This window comes from Nomascus leucogenys, chromosome 8 (assembly GCF_006542625.1).
Source record: "Nomascus leucogenys isolate Asia chromosome 8, Asia_NLE_v1, whole genome shotgun sequence".
NCBI lineage: Eukaryota > Metazoa > Chordata > Mammalia > Primates > Hylobatidae > Nomascus > Nomascus leucogenys.
Window position 1 is genome coordinate 63685802 of NC_044388.1, and position 16178 is coordinate 63701979.

Here is a 16178-nt window from a genome sequence, read left to right on the forward strand (position 1 = left end):
ATAGACAACATCACCTCTGACTTTAGGGAATTTCCTTTTTACTTGGAGAGAAGAACTAGAAACATTAAAAGTGGAGAAAGTAAACAAATAGGATGCAATGCAAAGGGGTGAAATATGCGCTTTCTTTATGTATGTGAACCCCTACATCTACTTCAAAACTCCTTAACACCTGGTCATCTCAGCTATGTGTTCTTTTTAGCTTCTTTTCTACATTGCTGATATAGTACTTTTTGGAGGTATCACAATCCATTGTAAACTCTGCCTTTTTTTTTTTTTTTTTTTTTTTTTTTTTTTTAACTGAGCTGTGAGCTTCCTGTGTCCTCAGGGATGAGGACAGTGCTGGCATAGAGTCTAATACAATCAATGTACCTAGACATGTTCTCATCCCTGCCCCTCCAATTGAAGAGGTCAAGGCTTTGACATGTGAAAATCATCAGAAGAAAAGCTGCATTTGACTTACAGAAAATGAAAAAGAGGAGGAAAGAGCAAGAAAAGCCTTGGATGGTCTTGCCAAGATGGTAGGGGAAGGAAGTTCATTAGGAGTAGGTTACTTTCACAACAGGAAAATCTTTCAACCACTAAGAAGGCCAATCTTTTTTCTCTTTCAGGGAAAACAACACTAATATTATTTAAATCTTTTGGAAATGAGCAAATTCCTTCCTTTCCCCTGCCCTGAGGCCTCAACTTTACACAATAGTTTTTCACACCAGGTGACCTGGAGTTGGTAGCCCGGCATGGGAGTTCGCAAGCCCAGGACTGAGAAGTCCAGGATCCAAGGTTAGTTAGGGGAACCGAAAAGAAACTCACCTTTGTTCATTAATATTTGCCTAGGGAATGAGGTATCTGCGTTAAACTTACAGAAAGCTGGTTAAAATCTTAACAACGTGGAGATGTGGAGATTCCCAGTATGCCAGTCCTAATGATCAGAAAGTTTTTATAAAACACCTTGGGTGGCCCTAGTGTAGTCTGCCCCATTGGATCCTTCCCAGGAAATGGCACCAGCGAACAAGTTTTGCAGTATTCAGGGCACAAAAGGTCATTTATTTTTCCAATTGTGAAGTGAACATTAAGTAAAATTATTTCATTTCAGATTTTTTGAAAAGGTAAAAATAATAAAAAATACCCTTTCGAAAAGGCTTTTTATTTCGTTTACTGAAAGCTTCCAATAACGTGCCTAGTTTTAAACTAGGTTACTGTTATTTATCACATAATCATCCCCACAGGTTTGATCACCACTAATTTGCAGATGTGGAAACTGACAAGCTCAGAGAGGCTCTCGGTTGCCTTTTGGGAAGTGGCCAAGGTGCGATTTGAATCCAGGTCTCTTACCTCCAGTTTCTGAGACCTTTCTAGACACCAAGGTTATCTCTTCAAATACTGCTGCAAGTAAACAGCTGTGTGAGTATCTAGACTTTTGAAGTAAGCAGACTCTAGGGAATGGGTATAATAAAATATATGGGTATGTGTTCGAGGAAGCGCTTCTGCCACGTTTTATTCCGAGGCTAGCCTGGGAGATCATGGAAAACATTGCTTCTCCAAAACCACAGCGAAAAACAAGGAAATTAACAAGGCAGAATGGCGATGCCAGACTTGACAAAGTTGTTAATAAGGCGAAGGCCCAAAGCGCTACGCCAGGGCCTGCTACTTCATTTGTTTCGGCGATTAAACCAGCACGACAAGGTGCTGGAGGCAGGTAAAAAGCAAGCTCTTGGCTTGATATTCCTGGCACTCGGTGTTCGAGATGTTTCCTTACAGTTGCGTCTCTGTGCGGCTCGGTCTCCATATTCCACTCATTTTTGCCTCAACATTTTGTGGTATTTTATCGCAAAACACGCCCGGCAAAGCAAAGATCCCGTTCAGTCTCTTTAAACACGGCTATCTTTTCTCAGGAGGCAGCCGCCGGGGCTTCACTCCTGGGCCACCAGCGACGTCCTCCAAGCGGGTCGGGAGGAGGCGCGTTCGCGACCGAGGGGCAGCGTGCCGAGCCCGGGCGTGGGGGGGCGTGGCCCTTCCACTCGGCAACCCCCGGCCGCCGCCCACCCCCCGCGTGGGGGCGTGCGCGGCTGCGGGGCGCGGAGAGGGGTGACCTCGGACTACCCTAGGCGTCCGCAGCACGCTCTGTACACAGACGCGAGGCGCTGTCCTGAGGTGACACCGGCTGCACGGCACAAGCAGCAGGCGCCGCCGATCAACTAGTTCGCACCGAGGATTCCTCTTGGTGCGTGGCCCAGTTTTCCTTAGGACGGGCTCCAACCCCTCCCTGACACCGCCCCCCTCACCGCCACGCTCCGAGGCCTTCCCCCGGGAAGCCTCGCGTCCCTCCCCCGCGGCTCCGGGCCGCACGCGCGCGATTCCTCGATTCCACAGGCGGTTCGCGCCGTGGGTGGGGGCGGGGCGCGCGGGGAGGGGGCCGGCGGCCGCCAGGGGAGGGGGGCCGGGGCCCGGGGGGCGGAGGAGGGCCGGCGTGGGGAGTTCCTCGCTCGCGGACCACACGCTCCGCGGGCCAATCCCGAGCCAGCCTCTAGCAGTGTCGCACGCGGGACACGTCCAAGCGTTTGTTGGCACAGCCGGTGAGGGGGAGGGGGCGAGGAGGAGGGAGGGGAGTTGAGTGACAGGCTTTGCGGGGCAGGCTGGGAATTGTAGTTCTCAGCTTCCGTGGCCATAGCCATTTTGTAGTCGGGGGACTACAACTTCCAGAAGATCAAGGGGACCATTCTAAGGTGCCCCGGGAATAGGCGGCTCTCCCCGGGGCCGGGCGTCCTGGGGCACTCCTACCCAGCAGCCCGGCTGCAGGTAGACGCGAAGGCAGTGGTGGGGGCTGGCGTGGGGCGGCCGTGGGGTGAGCGGCAGGCAGGGGAAAGGGGGTGAGGTGGAGCGACGGAGCGTGCCATGCCTTGAGCTAGGGAGCCTCTCTCAATTCCACGCCTGGGTTCGGCGTGGGAGCGACGCCCGAGGGCTTGACTGGGAGGGGTTCGTCGAGGTCGCTCGGGTGTCTGGTTGGCCAGGTTGTGGGGGTGCCCTGGACTGGGCCAGGGGCGGTCGGCACCGGGCTAAGCGGGCGCCTGGCGGCTGAGCGGTGGGAGTTTTCGGCTGGCGCCCGGCGGGGAATTATCCGAGGAGCCCTAACTTGTATAAAAGCAGAGTCCATTTAAAGTTGGGCTGGATAGCCTCTCTCTCATTGGTTAGGGGGCTTGGAAAAAAGAGACTCGGCGAGCCCTCGCTGTGGTGCTGCCGCCGCCGCCGCCGCCGCCGCTGGAGTTGACTCTTCTGCTCGCACTGCTGCTGCAGCACAAACGTGACTTCCAACATTTTTTATTTATCTTTCCCTTCTCTTTTCCAAGATGTAACTACGGATCAGACACTAAGGACCTTCACGTTTCGCTGATGTAGTTTTTGGAGGAAAAAGGGGGGGGAGTGAAGGGCGTCGGTTTTTTTTTGTGTGTGTGTGTATGTGTTTCGGGGGAAATTTTCCATTATGAGTGTTTTACTAAAGTGAATTTTTTTTTGTTTGCTTCGTTCGTCTTTGGCTCTTTTTTTTTCCTTCCCAATTTCGGATTTATTTCAAGGCGAATCTGGCTTTGGGGGAAGAGGAAGAAAAGTCGGATTACAAGATCAACCACCACCAACAACAATAAAAACCACCAGGATATTTTTTTGCAAATTTCTGACGGCTTTAAATTCATGAAGCAATTGTCCCTTTTTGCAATCAGCATTTGGATCTCAGAATGAGCAAGGAAAGACCCAAGAGGAATATCATTCAGAAGAAATACGTAAGTGCTCCTAACAACACATCCTTTGACTTGCAGTTTTAAGCAATGGCTGTGAATGTCAAGTTTATAGATAATTCTGCAGCTGAAGGGTTTTAAACACAGCGTCCGATAAGGCTGTTTCTTTCTTTTCTGAAAGAGGGCTTTTCAAGCAAAGTGGTGTCTGCCTAGTTTGGTTGAAAAAACAGACTGGTGTAGAGATACCTCAAGTGAATAAATTGACCTCGAATGACACAACCATAATCTAGTTTTAGATGAAAGGCAAGGGATTTTGGTGGAGCTTGAGGTGGGGGGGGTGGCTGCGGTAATGTAACTAAACTGCATTCTCAAGCGGATTTGGCCCCGTATTGCACTTTGCATGCAAATGAGCCTGTGTTATTATTATTAATGTTATTTGGAAAAATCGTGTAACGCATGTGTGTTGGAAGCCCTTTAAGTTGCGATCGAGGGTCCGATTATGGCGATCTTCTCTTTGCACTGGCACATCAAATTTAATGTCTGTGGTCGTTTTGGTTTATCTGGTTTGCAGCATAAACCAGTTGGGAATCATGTTACAGCGAATGCATTTGTTGGGATTGACTTTAATAATGAGGCTGGTTTTGTTTAAAAAATTCATGGTTTCCAGTTGTAGGGGAAAAGGACACACACTATGGCTAATGTTTTTAAGTGTGTACGTGAATGCATATGTAACTAACTACAAATAATTTCTCCCTGTTAACTGGGCTTCTGAAATTGGGTGATTATTCATAGATTTAAATGGTTTGGAATAGTTACATTTGTCTTGTGCATAGTACAGCTACGTTTTGATTGGCATGGGGAGTGTTTTTGTTTTGTGTGTGGTGGCTTTTTTTTTTAAGTTTGAGGAGAGGGAGGAAAGGGGGACCGAGGGATTAACCAAATATGCACTCGAGTGATCTGTGATTAGCTGCATGCTTTAAATTAAATAACTCATTTTTTTTCAAAAAAGGCCAAATGAACATACCTTAGGAATAATGCAACGTAAGAGGAAAGTTTCATTTAAGTTGGGTAGACAAATTGGTGTTAATATTTTCCCTTTTTGATCATTGTGCTCTGTGTAATGAGAGATGACCTTCGGGGCACTGGTTTTGTAAAAAATATATTTAATGGAAAAGCTGAATGCCTCTTCAAGAGCTAGCTGATCCTTATCGAGACACGTCAACTTCGACTATGAAAGAAATGCAAGGTTAAATAATCAAGCCCAACTTAGCTGTTCCATAAAGAATTTAAGAATTAAAATACATCCGCATTGCAGAGGGCTGCAAAGGACTAGTTTAAACTCGGGCTGTAGAAACTGCACGGAGGCAACCTTGCCTCGGAGCGTGGACGCCTTCCCGGGGCACGTCCGTTTCGGATGCAGCCACAAAGCAAATGGGGTAGAACTTGGACGAGAACCGCACCCCGCCTCCCATTCCGGACCTCGTTGAGGTGGATAGCAGTGTGGGGTGGGTTTTCTTTTTTATTGCGGGCGTTCAGCGGATCGTGTCTCCGAGACCGGGCGTCCGGCTGCTAGCCCGTGGCTGGCGGCGACCGCGGGAGGCACGGCACGAGTTAATGCTCCGGGAGCAGAGCCGGTGTTCCCGACGTGCTCGAGCCGGCTGCGAAGGGGACGGCGCGCGGGGGTCGCGGCAGGCTGGGCCGGGGCTGGGCGGGCGGGCGCGCGCGCGGCCTATAGGGGGCATACTCCGGGCTCTAGGCGGGCGCGCGAGGCGAGTACCGGGCTACCCGGGCCGGCTCGCAGGCGGGCAGGAGGGCGGGTGGGGCGCGGGGGCGGCGCGGCCTGCGGGGCGCGGAGAGGGGAGAGCGCGCGGGGCGGGGGCGTGGGCGTGCCGGGGAGGGGGCGCGCGGCGCACAGCTGTAGCGGGCGCCCCCCACCGCGCACACGGCCGAGCATGGCGGCGGCGGCCCGGCCGGCTTCCCGCGGCCCTGCCTGCGGGCTCCGACGCAGTCTCGAGAGCAACAGGTTAAGCCGGCGAGACGTCAGCGCGCCCCCTCTCCGCCCCCCGGTTCTTCCCCCGCCGCGCGCCGGCGCCCCAGCCCTTCCTCCCTCCCTCCGCCCCCCGCGGCGCTCGGTTCCCCGACGCTCCCGGCCTAGCTCTGTTGTCATTGTGACGTCACAAAGGGACGGGCTCGGGTGGAACCTTCCCCTCCTCCTCCGTGACGTCAAAAGTCGGGCGGGAGGTTCCAGGCGCGGCGGGGCGGCGGTGGGAGGAGGGAGCGGGGCGGGGGGCGGGGGCTGCCGCAGAGCCGGGCTGCGGCGTGGGAGGAGGAAGAGGAGGAAGATGCGCTCGGCCTCTGCCTTCCGCTCCGGAGCGTGGCGCTTCCCACCAGGTGAGGGCCGGGGAGCCCTAGGTCCCCAAAGGAGTGCCACTGGACCCTGTTCTGATGCCACTTGGGAAGCGGGGAGCGGGGAGGAGGCGCCTCCTTTCTGCAGGAATGTTTTCACTTCCTCTGTTCCAGGTCTCCTGATGGTGTTGCATTACTAGCGTGGTACATGTGTCCCCTCTCCAGTGCTTATGTAGAGAAATGAAAGTATTCAGGCAAAGCTGTGCTTTGTTGGAGGACCGCGTTGTGGATTTGGCCACCTTGTCACTTGAAGTCGTGTTAGGGGTGCTTCAGCAGGATGTGGCCGGATGCCTTTCATGATGATGCTGCACAGCAGCAACTGTTGCTCTTTCTGGAAGCTTTGTGGTACTATGGTGGCGGGGGGGGGGGGGGCTTTCCTTTGCTGTGCCGGCTCTGTGTCTACTGAGTGTTATTTTGGGGGGCTGGACGAAAGGAAGACTTGTCATTGATAAATGTACTGAGAAGAGCGCAGGACTCCTTTAAGTCTCAAGGTGCTCTGGGCTTAGTTCTTCTGAGCAGGGAAACCAGAGACTGGCGTTCTGTTTCCTCTTTTGTAAAATGGAAAAATACCTGCCATTGCTACTTAACTAAGTCACTGAAAAGATCGTGTGCATGGAAGATGTAAAACAGTATGCCTCTTTATAAGTAAGGTGGCATTATTACTTCAGCTGGTGGAAGGCAGCACGTTTCCCACAATTGGTCTCAAAAGCCCGGGATGCCTGCTGAGTTGCCATTTAGTTTATTACCTTAGCAAAGCAGAGTTGGGGGTGCGATTGTCTATAGTAGGCTTTGGGAGAAATGATTGTTATATTTCATAATAAATGATGTCCTTGAGAAACTCATAAATTGCAATGTAATCCTGTCTTAATTGTGTTGGGCACGACTCCCACTGCAATACCTTAAATAACTGAAAACATTTGCCTTTGAAAGCCCCAATCCACTTGGACAATAAAAACAGTTGCATGTTTTGCTCTATAGATATTTTCTGCCATTTCCATCATTTCACTGCCTGGTTATTCCTAGGGAGAATAACAGATAGGATACTGGGGCTTCACCACTATTTGACCTTTGCTTTATAGCAGGTATGAGTTTGAAATAGAAAATCTCTGCCATATGAAGATAGTAATTCATGTAGTTAGCCTGAAAACAAATTGCCAGTTTGATTTTCTAGGACAGCTCAAGCAGAATTTGTACCACTAGGCTGTAAGTTTTAAGTATCTAATTTTCTGATTTGAAAGTGTATGATTTAAAAATTGGAAAAAGTTTTTGTTATAAGCTTCAAAAGGATTTGCTATAATTACAACTACGTAAAATTATAAAGAAAAAAGTAGGAAGAACACAAAATATATAGTTGGCTGGATTTATGAGGTTTTTTGTTTTAAAACTTATTCATCACAAATTGTTCAGTCACGTTATTTTACAGTTGGTGGGGTGGTGGGGAAATTTCCACGTTATTTTATTGCTGTATTTTTTCTTTCCTGGGACGTTTACGTGGCTTTTCAGTTACTTGTTTCTAGTAGTGGAAAATCTTGCTCTGTGTTACTTAGGTGCAGGGCAGTGGCAGTTTAGCTCCTATCACTGTATAGGGACAGTACGGAAGGAAGACACAAGTCCAAAGTGTCACTAAAATTTGAAAGAAAAATTATGTCGACAAGTAATCCAATTTGGTTTATTATCCAGGTTATTATTTTACTGTAGGTTAATAATCTAATTCGTGTGTCCTTGTAGCCACTGGCCCAAATAGACAACTAGAATTATTTGGTACTCGGTAATGCCTGTTTCCTCATAGTGAGTTAAACCAGTCCCTGTTGCTGGGCTGAAGGCTATTGACGCACTTCCAAGTGCCTTGGAAATAACTCCAATGTTAATGTATACCGTACTCCAAAGGTTATTTAAACTTTACTCCTTCAGAACAAGAAAATCTTTTGGAGTATATAACTTATGTCCGTTACCATCAAAATGGAACTTTTTTTTTTTTTTTTCAGGGAAGACACGGGAATGTCATATTAAAAGCATAGTTCGTTAAAACACTTGGTGAAGGCTAACCTAGAGAGCATTTTTTTTTTTTGTTTCCTTTGTTTTGAGACAGGGTCTTGCTCAGCCGCCCAGGCTGGAGTGCAGTGGTTCCTCACTGCAACCACCGTCTCCTGGGTTCAAGCGATTCTCCTGTCTCAGCCTCCCGAGTAGGTGGGATTACAGGCACCCACTATCATGCCTGGCTAATTTTTGTATTTTAGTAGAGACGGAGTTTCATTTTACCATATCGGCCCAGCTGGTCTTGAACTCCTGACCTCAGGTGATCTGCCTGCCTCGGCCTCCCAGAGTGCTGGGATTACAGGCGTGAGCCACTGCGCCCAGCCAGCTGAACATTTTTTTTTTTTTTGAGACGGAGTCTCGCACCCTCTCGCTGTGTCCCCCAGGTGGGAGTGCAGTGGCGCGATCTCAGCTCACTGCAAGCTCCGCCTCCTGGGTTCACGCCATTCTCCTGCCTCAGCCTCCGGAGTAGCTGGGACTACAGGCGCCCGCCAACACGCCCGGCTAATTTTTTGTATTTTTAATAGAAACGGGGTTTCACTGTGTTAGCCAAGATGGTCTCGATCTCCTGACCTCGTGATCCGCCCGTCTCAGCCTCCCAAAGTGCTGGGATTACAGGCATGAGCCACAGCGCCCAGCCAGCTGAACATTTTTAAGCTAGTGGTTTGCCCTTGCTCATGATGGTGTGAGGACTCACACTCCTGACATTGTCTGAATTCTGGCTGCGTTGCTCTAATCGTTCTGATGTTACTGGTCCACGTCTCCCCAAGGATTACAGTAGTAGCCGCTCTCCTAACCACCTTTTACCTACCCATCCTACTTGCCCTGTTGGCTGCAGGACCTCCTGACTGATACCCCAGGACAAAGGTCCTGGGCAGCTCTGGGATGTACCTCTGTCCCCTTTGGCTTTCACCCAGAAGTCTTGCTAAGTGTCAGTTGTTTGTTTCCAAATCTGGTTATTCCAGTTGGGCTTATTATTGTAATTACAGTTAAGTATTATGTCAACCTTGAAAAAGAGTGTGAAAAAGAGCGTGGTGGCTCATGCCTGTAATCCCAGCACTTTGGGAGGCTGAGGTGGGCGGATCATGAGGTCAGGAGTTCAAGCCCAGCCTGACCAACATGGTGAAACCCCAACTCTACTAAAAATACAAAAATTACCCGGGTATGGTGGCGCATGCCTGTAATCCCAGCTACTCGGGAGGCTGAGGCAGCAGAATCACTTGAACCCAGGAGGCGGAGGTTGCAGTGAGCTGCTTGAACCTGGGAGGCGGAGGTTGCAGTGAGCTGAGATCGTGCCACTGCATTCCAGCCTGGGCAACAGAGTGAGACTCCATTTCAAAAAAAAAAAAAAATTTGGGCCAGACATTTATAAGATTTTTGGGAAAATCTGTAAGGACTGTCCACACACATTGCTTTGCAAGTGATTCCCTTTTAAGAACCAAACTTCAGTTATGCCCAGACTTCCCCAACAAGCAAAACAGCATAATGTGGAACAACAGAACGTTCAGAGACTTAAGCTCAGAAAGAAGACCCATGGCCTCATATCAAAAAAATTGTAATTAAAAGTAGATTTGTCTTTGTCAGTTAATATAAAATGTTAGGGAATATCTTTTTTTTTTTTTTTTAAATTGTTTCTTATCTAACAAACTTGTTTCCATTAACTAACCAACTTCTGGTTCTTGTCATCTCTGATAAGAGTGCTTCCAACTGTGTTTAGCCTTAATCCCCGAATGCTAAACTGGACTCCCTGTCTGCTTCATGCCATGTAACATGTAAAGTGTGGATCAGTTTAAAATAGTCCTACTGTGGTGATTGTATTACTTTTGGAGTTAAAATAATTGTGCCATTCACTGAGTGGCAGGGAGCAGAAAGATTAGTAATTTTGCACCTAATTCATGGAGTTCAGAAGCTTGTATCTTGTAATCTGGCAACTTTAATTATATATTGTTTTACTTGTGAGATACTGTGGAAGGTCTGTTCCATTTTAAATCCTTAAGCCTTACCTGTTAATAAAAGTGAAACCAAATGAATCTGTTTTTTCATGTGCTCAATTATCTTTTGTTTTTTTTCCGTCTTCCCGATAACTGTACTCTTTATATCCTGTGACTCCCTAAGACAAGCTTCAATTGCTTTTCCAGGCCCCCAGTCTTTGTTTTTCTGATTCCTTTTGTCCGTAAACCTTTTCCATACTTGCCTCACCCTTGCAGGCATCTTTCATTCTAGGAGGTGAGAACTCCATGATATCTGTCTACATTTTTGTAGAATAAGAGTGAGTGAGATTTTATTCTCATTATCCTTCTAGGTTTTAATCTTTCTTGGGACTTCAGACAATCCTATAACCTTCTGCCAGCTTCAGGTTTTTTTAATAAGGATTTTTTTTTTTTTTTTGAGATGGAGGAGTCTCTCTCTGTCACCCAGGCTGGAGTGCAGTGCCGTGGTCTTGGCTCACTGCAGCCTCCGGCTCCTGGGTTCAAGCGATTCTCCCGCCTCAGCCTCTCGAGTAGCTGGGACTACCGGCATGTACCACCACACCTGGCTCATTTTTGTATTTTTCACTATGTTGGCCAGGCTGGTATTGAACTCCTGACCTCATGATCTGCCCACCTCAGCCTCCCAAAGTGTTGGGATTACAGGCGTGAGCCACCGTGCCTGGCCAAATAAGGATTTTTAAAATGCAGTTCTGATTCAGAATAAAATTATTAAAAGTGGAGCTGACCTGTCATTTTGCTCTTGGTGGAAGACTCATGTTTCCAGGACTTCCTGTTCCTGTGACTTCTTGCAGGTGGCTTTTGTCTTGCTTGCTCTCTTAGGCTGTAGGAAAGAGCCCACACAGATTGTTCCAGAGGGCAAAGTATAGATCATTCCTGAGTGAGCAGGGACTGGCAGCTCGACTACCACTCTGGGTCTCTGGGTTTTTTTTACACTTGTACCACAGTTTGTCTTGCCACAGATTCCACTATTCTAAGGGTGCTGCCCACCTCTCCTGGGGCTCCTTTTTCCATTTGAAGAAATGTCCCAGAAAAGCATGGATTATAGAAAACACCTCCAGATGATGACACAACACCCACTTCTCTTAACGGTATTGTGAAAAGAGGACTCAGTCAATTCTGAAATAACCGCCTACATTGTGAGTTTGTCTGAGAAAAGGGGTTTTTGAGTCCATTTTACAGATGAGAAAAGTAAGGTGAAAAACCAGTCAGATGGTTAGTTTTCTGAATTCACTCCCCACTTTTGAGTTCAGAGGACATAGAAGTAAAATGAATGATCAGTGGAGCCCCAGAAAGGGGAGAAGAAAAGGTTGTAAAAGGGACTGCTGGCAGCCTTTGGAGAGGCTTTTTGCTTGAGAAAGTTGGAAGGGCAGTTTTGTCAGAAGTGTCCCTCTCCCCTGCATGTTTGTATTTGTTGTTTTTTGAAGCACCAGTTTGTGGAGCTACCCCCTTATCCCCAGCTGGCTGTCTCCTTGAGTCATCATTGGAAGACTGACATCCCGTGTCCCTTGGGACTGGATGGTTTGTGCTCTTCTAGTTTTACAGATGCTGCCACCACATTCTTGGGTGTATCTGAGGCCCAGCGTGGGCTGCAGTTCTCCAGACTTGCAGGAACTGGTTTGATTTCCCAGGGCTGTTGACTTTTTCTTGTACTTGTATCATTGCCCCTGACTTTGAGGCTTAGGGGACCATGGAGCACTGGGGAAATCGTTTGCCCTCAGTCCTCACCAGGGGCTGGGCCATCCATTAAACAAAGGCTGTCCAGATGTGTTAATGAGGCGGTGTGAGTAATGGGAACATTATACATGATTACTTACATAATCATAGGACAGATGCGGGTGTTAGAGAAAGAGGCACCCTACTGGTGGAAGTTCTTGAGAGCTATTCTTGAGAGCTGGTGCTGCCTAAAAGGTCTCAATTGGATTTTAAGTTCTAATTTTGTAAGTCTGTCAAGCTCCACCACCCATGAAGAGGAAGGCCAGTGAACACTGAAATATTATCAACAGCAGTGTTTATTTACCGTGCTCCTAGAAGGTTAACAAAATACATAGCCACAGGGCCGGGCGCGGTGGCTCACGCCCGTAATCCCAGCACTTTGGAAGGCCGAGGTGGGCGGATCACTTCAGGTCAGGAGTTCGAGACTAGCCTGGCCAACGTGGTGAAACTCTGTCTCTTCTAAAAATGCAAAAAAGTTAGCCAGGCGTGGTGGTGAGCACCTGTAATCCTAGCTACTTGGAAGGCTGAGGCAGGAGAATTACTTGAGGAGGGTGGAGGTTGCAGTGAGGTGAGTGAGACTGTCTCCAAAAAAAAAAAAAAAAAAAAATTACATAACCACAGTTTTGCCCCTCCATGCTCCCAGTAAGAGTCTTCCGTCATACACATTGGTAAACTAGGAATTCTTTTTTTTTTTTATTTTTTTATTTTTGAGACAGAGTCTCGCTCTGTCACCCAGGCTGGAGTGCAGTGGCGTGATCTTGGCTCACTGCAAGCTCTGCCTCCGGGGTTCACGCCATTCTCCTGCCTCAGCCTCTCCGAGTAGCTGGGACTACAGGCGCCCGCCACCACGCCCGGCTAATTTTTTGTATTTTTAGTAGAGATGGGGTTTCACCGTGGTCTAGATCTCCTGACCTCGTGATCAGCCCGCCTCAGCCTCCCAAAGTGCTGGGATTACAGGCGTGAGCCACTGTGCCTGGCCCAATTAGGAATTCTTAATAGTAACTTTTTTCGGGGGAGGTGAGGAGGAGGAGTGAAAAGGATGGGTTGTGTGACTCTTGTCTACCTGGAGACCTGGTTTACTGGGACAGGAGAATGTGGGAGATCTTTTGACACCCAGTTTATTGATCTCTTTTTTTTTTTTTTTTGAGACGGAGTTTCACTCTTATTGCCCAGGCTGGAGTGCAGTGGCACAATCTCAGCTCACCACAACCTCTGCCTCCCAGGTTTAAGCAATGCTCCCGCCTCAGCCTCCCAAGTAGCTTAGATTATAGGCACACACCACCACGCCTGGCTAATTTTTGTATTTTTAGTAGAGACGGGGTTTCACCATGTTGGTCAGGCTGATCTCGAACTCCTGACCTCGTGATCCGCCCGCCTCGGCCTCCCAAAGTGCTAGGATTACAGGCGTGAGCCACCGCGCCCGGCCTATTGATCTCTTACAATCTGGGTGGTTCCGTCTCCATTATTTCTCAGCCACCATTTTGGTGAGAGCTTGGTCTGAAGTGGTAGTGTATTATCTCTCGGTTTCGGCCAGCTGTTAGAGTGTTTGGTGCCTGTGGGGGCAGAAACAGGTGCCAGGAGGAAATGAGAAGGGATTAGGACTGAGCATGTGTTTCTTGCATTTAGTCCTTCTATAGGCTTGCAGAAGGGGGCTGAGTGAATGCTTATTCTGTTAAGCAGCAGACTTGTGTGCTTTGTGTATACGCCTTATTACTGCTACTAAATGGACCTAAGTAATGAAATGCCTCAGATTTGGACAGGCTTGTGAATACATGGGGTACCTCTGCAGTAATGGACAAGGTTGGGAATGTGAGCCTAGTTCAAGTTTGGCCTTGTGTTAAACTGGCTGTGTGATTCCAGGCAGGCTATACAACCTCGCTGAGCTATTTCCTCATCTGGACAACTTATTTCGTGTACTTCACAGGCTTGTTGCTGGGACAGGCAGGGGAATTTTTGATGTGAAAGCACTTTGTAAACTGCATACTGCTGCACAAATGCTCAAGGTATTATTACCCAGTTGGAAATCACCAACCTGGAGACATCAGGCCTGCCGGCGGCCTTCCTAGCTGACTCAGATATAAATGAATCAAATGAATTCTGCACTTTGATTCTTAATAAAGCAAGCTGATAGCAAGTAACAGATGCACTTTGGGATACAGAACAAGGCTTTACGGATTAGAAGGTGATGTAATCACCTTCCACCTCTGTCCTATATTAGCCAACACTTGAGTCCTAAATACACCTGGATGGGGAATTGGAAAGAGGGATAGATTGAGAATTAAGATTGGAGTGGCACTGAATCTGTGCACGAAGATGTTTAAAGAAGACATAGTCCTCGAAATTAAAAATCTGATTATGATGTGATCGCGATTCTTTAGTGGCTCTCTGGTCCTCAGGATCGAATCTAAACCAACTTTGTTCCCAGCATGGCATAAAAAGCCCTTCTTGATGTACTCTGGGCTTATCCTGCCACCCATCCACTTCACACATCTGGGGCTTCAGCTGAGCCCAGCATTTTGTTCCTCTGCTTGCTTGGTGAATGGATTGCCTGAGGAGCCCACCCTGTTTACCCAGTTTGGCAGAGCCAGGCTCTTTCTCCCTGTTGGCTGGTCTCCTCACACTTTATTTGTAGGTGCTGGAGTTACTTGCTTACATGTCTCTCACCCTATTAACCCCACAAGAGTAGGGGCTGAATTTATGTCATTGTAGGTCAGTGTTAATGTCTAATATATAGTATGCATTCTAGGAATATTTGAGTTCAAGTTTGGTGGAGTATTTCGAATATTACTTAGTAGTTAAGATAGACTTAACTGATCACAATTTTGGGTGCTATAATTTTATAGTTGAGAATTCTTGAGGTTTCTAGTACTGTTGTTAAGTGACCTGCTTGTGGTCGCATATTTTATCAGACACAGCTGGGGCGTGAAATCCAGGCCCTGATACAGTAGAAGGCCCTCTCTGTTACTGCCTTTGGAAATACTTTTCTTTTCAGGGGGATTTTCAGTTATCCATGGTAACTGCAGTAATTGATTCATTTTCATGGAAAAATAAAATCCACATGTAATCCCCGTACCTAATTAAGCCAATAGCATTTTACTGTTGTGCAGATGGCCTTTTTTGCTTAATAAGAAGTGATTCAAATCAGACAAGTACTCAAAAGATAGAAATCATTGAAATCACATACTGAACATTCCTCCACTTGTACATACAGTTTTATATATATGGGCCATGCTCTTTTTTTTTTTTTTTTTCGAGACGGAGTCTCGCTCTGTCACCCAGGTTGGAGTGCAGTGGCGCAATCTCGGCTCACTGCAAACTCCGCCTCCCGGGTTCACGCCATTCTCCTGCCTCAGCCTCTCTGAGTAGCTGGGACTACAGGCGCCCACCACCACGCCTGGCTAATTTTTTGTATTTTTAGTAGAGACGGGGTTTCACCGTGGTCTCGATCTCCTGACCTCGTGATCCGCCCGCCTCGGCCTCCAAAAGTGCTGGGATTACCAGCATGAGCCACCGCGCCCGGCTATATAGGCCATACTCTTTAAGTGCTGTATTTTTGTTACCTCCTGTTTGCATTTATAACTTGTCATGGTAATCAAAGACAGTGATTTTTAATGGCTTCAAGGCCGTTGGTTGATAGTTACCACCATTTTCTTGACTCATCTCTTCGGGATGGGTTTTTCACAGATTTGGGGCTGTTGAACAAAATGATGCATGCAGCCTGCTTTGCATGTGTCTGTTTGCACTCAACTCTAAATTCTTACTGTGAAATTACTGACTCAGAAGTGCCCGTATTTACGTTTTGATCTTTCCTAGTACATTGCTTTCTTGGAGAGAGGCTATACTAATTTACGGTCCCACAGGTAGTACACGTTAGGCCAGTGGGTTGGTTTGTTTGTTGGCTTTTAAAAACCAATACAGGCATTTGTAAGAAGTAGTAAAGATGTCAGTTGAGTTTTATTTAAGTTTCTATTTTCTTCCCGTGTCCTCTCTCAGGGCATTTAGAACTAAATGAGATAAGATATGTGAAAGCACTTTGTAAAACAAAATTGCCGTAAGAACACAATGTATTATTAGTCAGAACAGCTCCAGAAGGTAAGGGAAAGGGAGAGCCTTGGGTAATTGTACAATGATGTTCGTTATATGTATGAAATGCTTTTTGTTGTGAGGACATAGAGATACTTAAGTAATAAAGATGACCCACAATCACATTGTTTTCATATGTGATCTCAGCCTTGTTTGTGAGGTGGGCTTTGTATGTTTACAAAGATCCCTTTGGGCTGTGGCTTGGAAGACTGTTCAGTTAAATACA

The 16178-nt window shown here is 47.5% G+C and overlaps 1 protein-coding gene across 3 annotated transcripts in view; it reads left to right on the top strand.

The window, feature by feature from the left end:
• The first annotated feature begins 3166 nt into the window (after nt 1-3166).
• The window catches only part of JARID2 (jumonji and AT-rich interaction domain containing 2), a 277805-nt gene continuing 264793 nt past the window's right edge, over nt 3167-16178 (top strand). For all 3 annotated transcript variants that reach the window (XM_030817334.1, XM_030817335.1, XM_030817338.1), the window contains exon 1: nt 3167-3770. In XM_030817334.1, the coding sequence (XP_030673194.1) occupies nt 3726-3770 (45 nt within the window). In that variant the 5' untranslated portion in view covers nt 3167-3725. The remainder of the gene's footprint in view (nt 3771-16178) is intronic.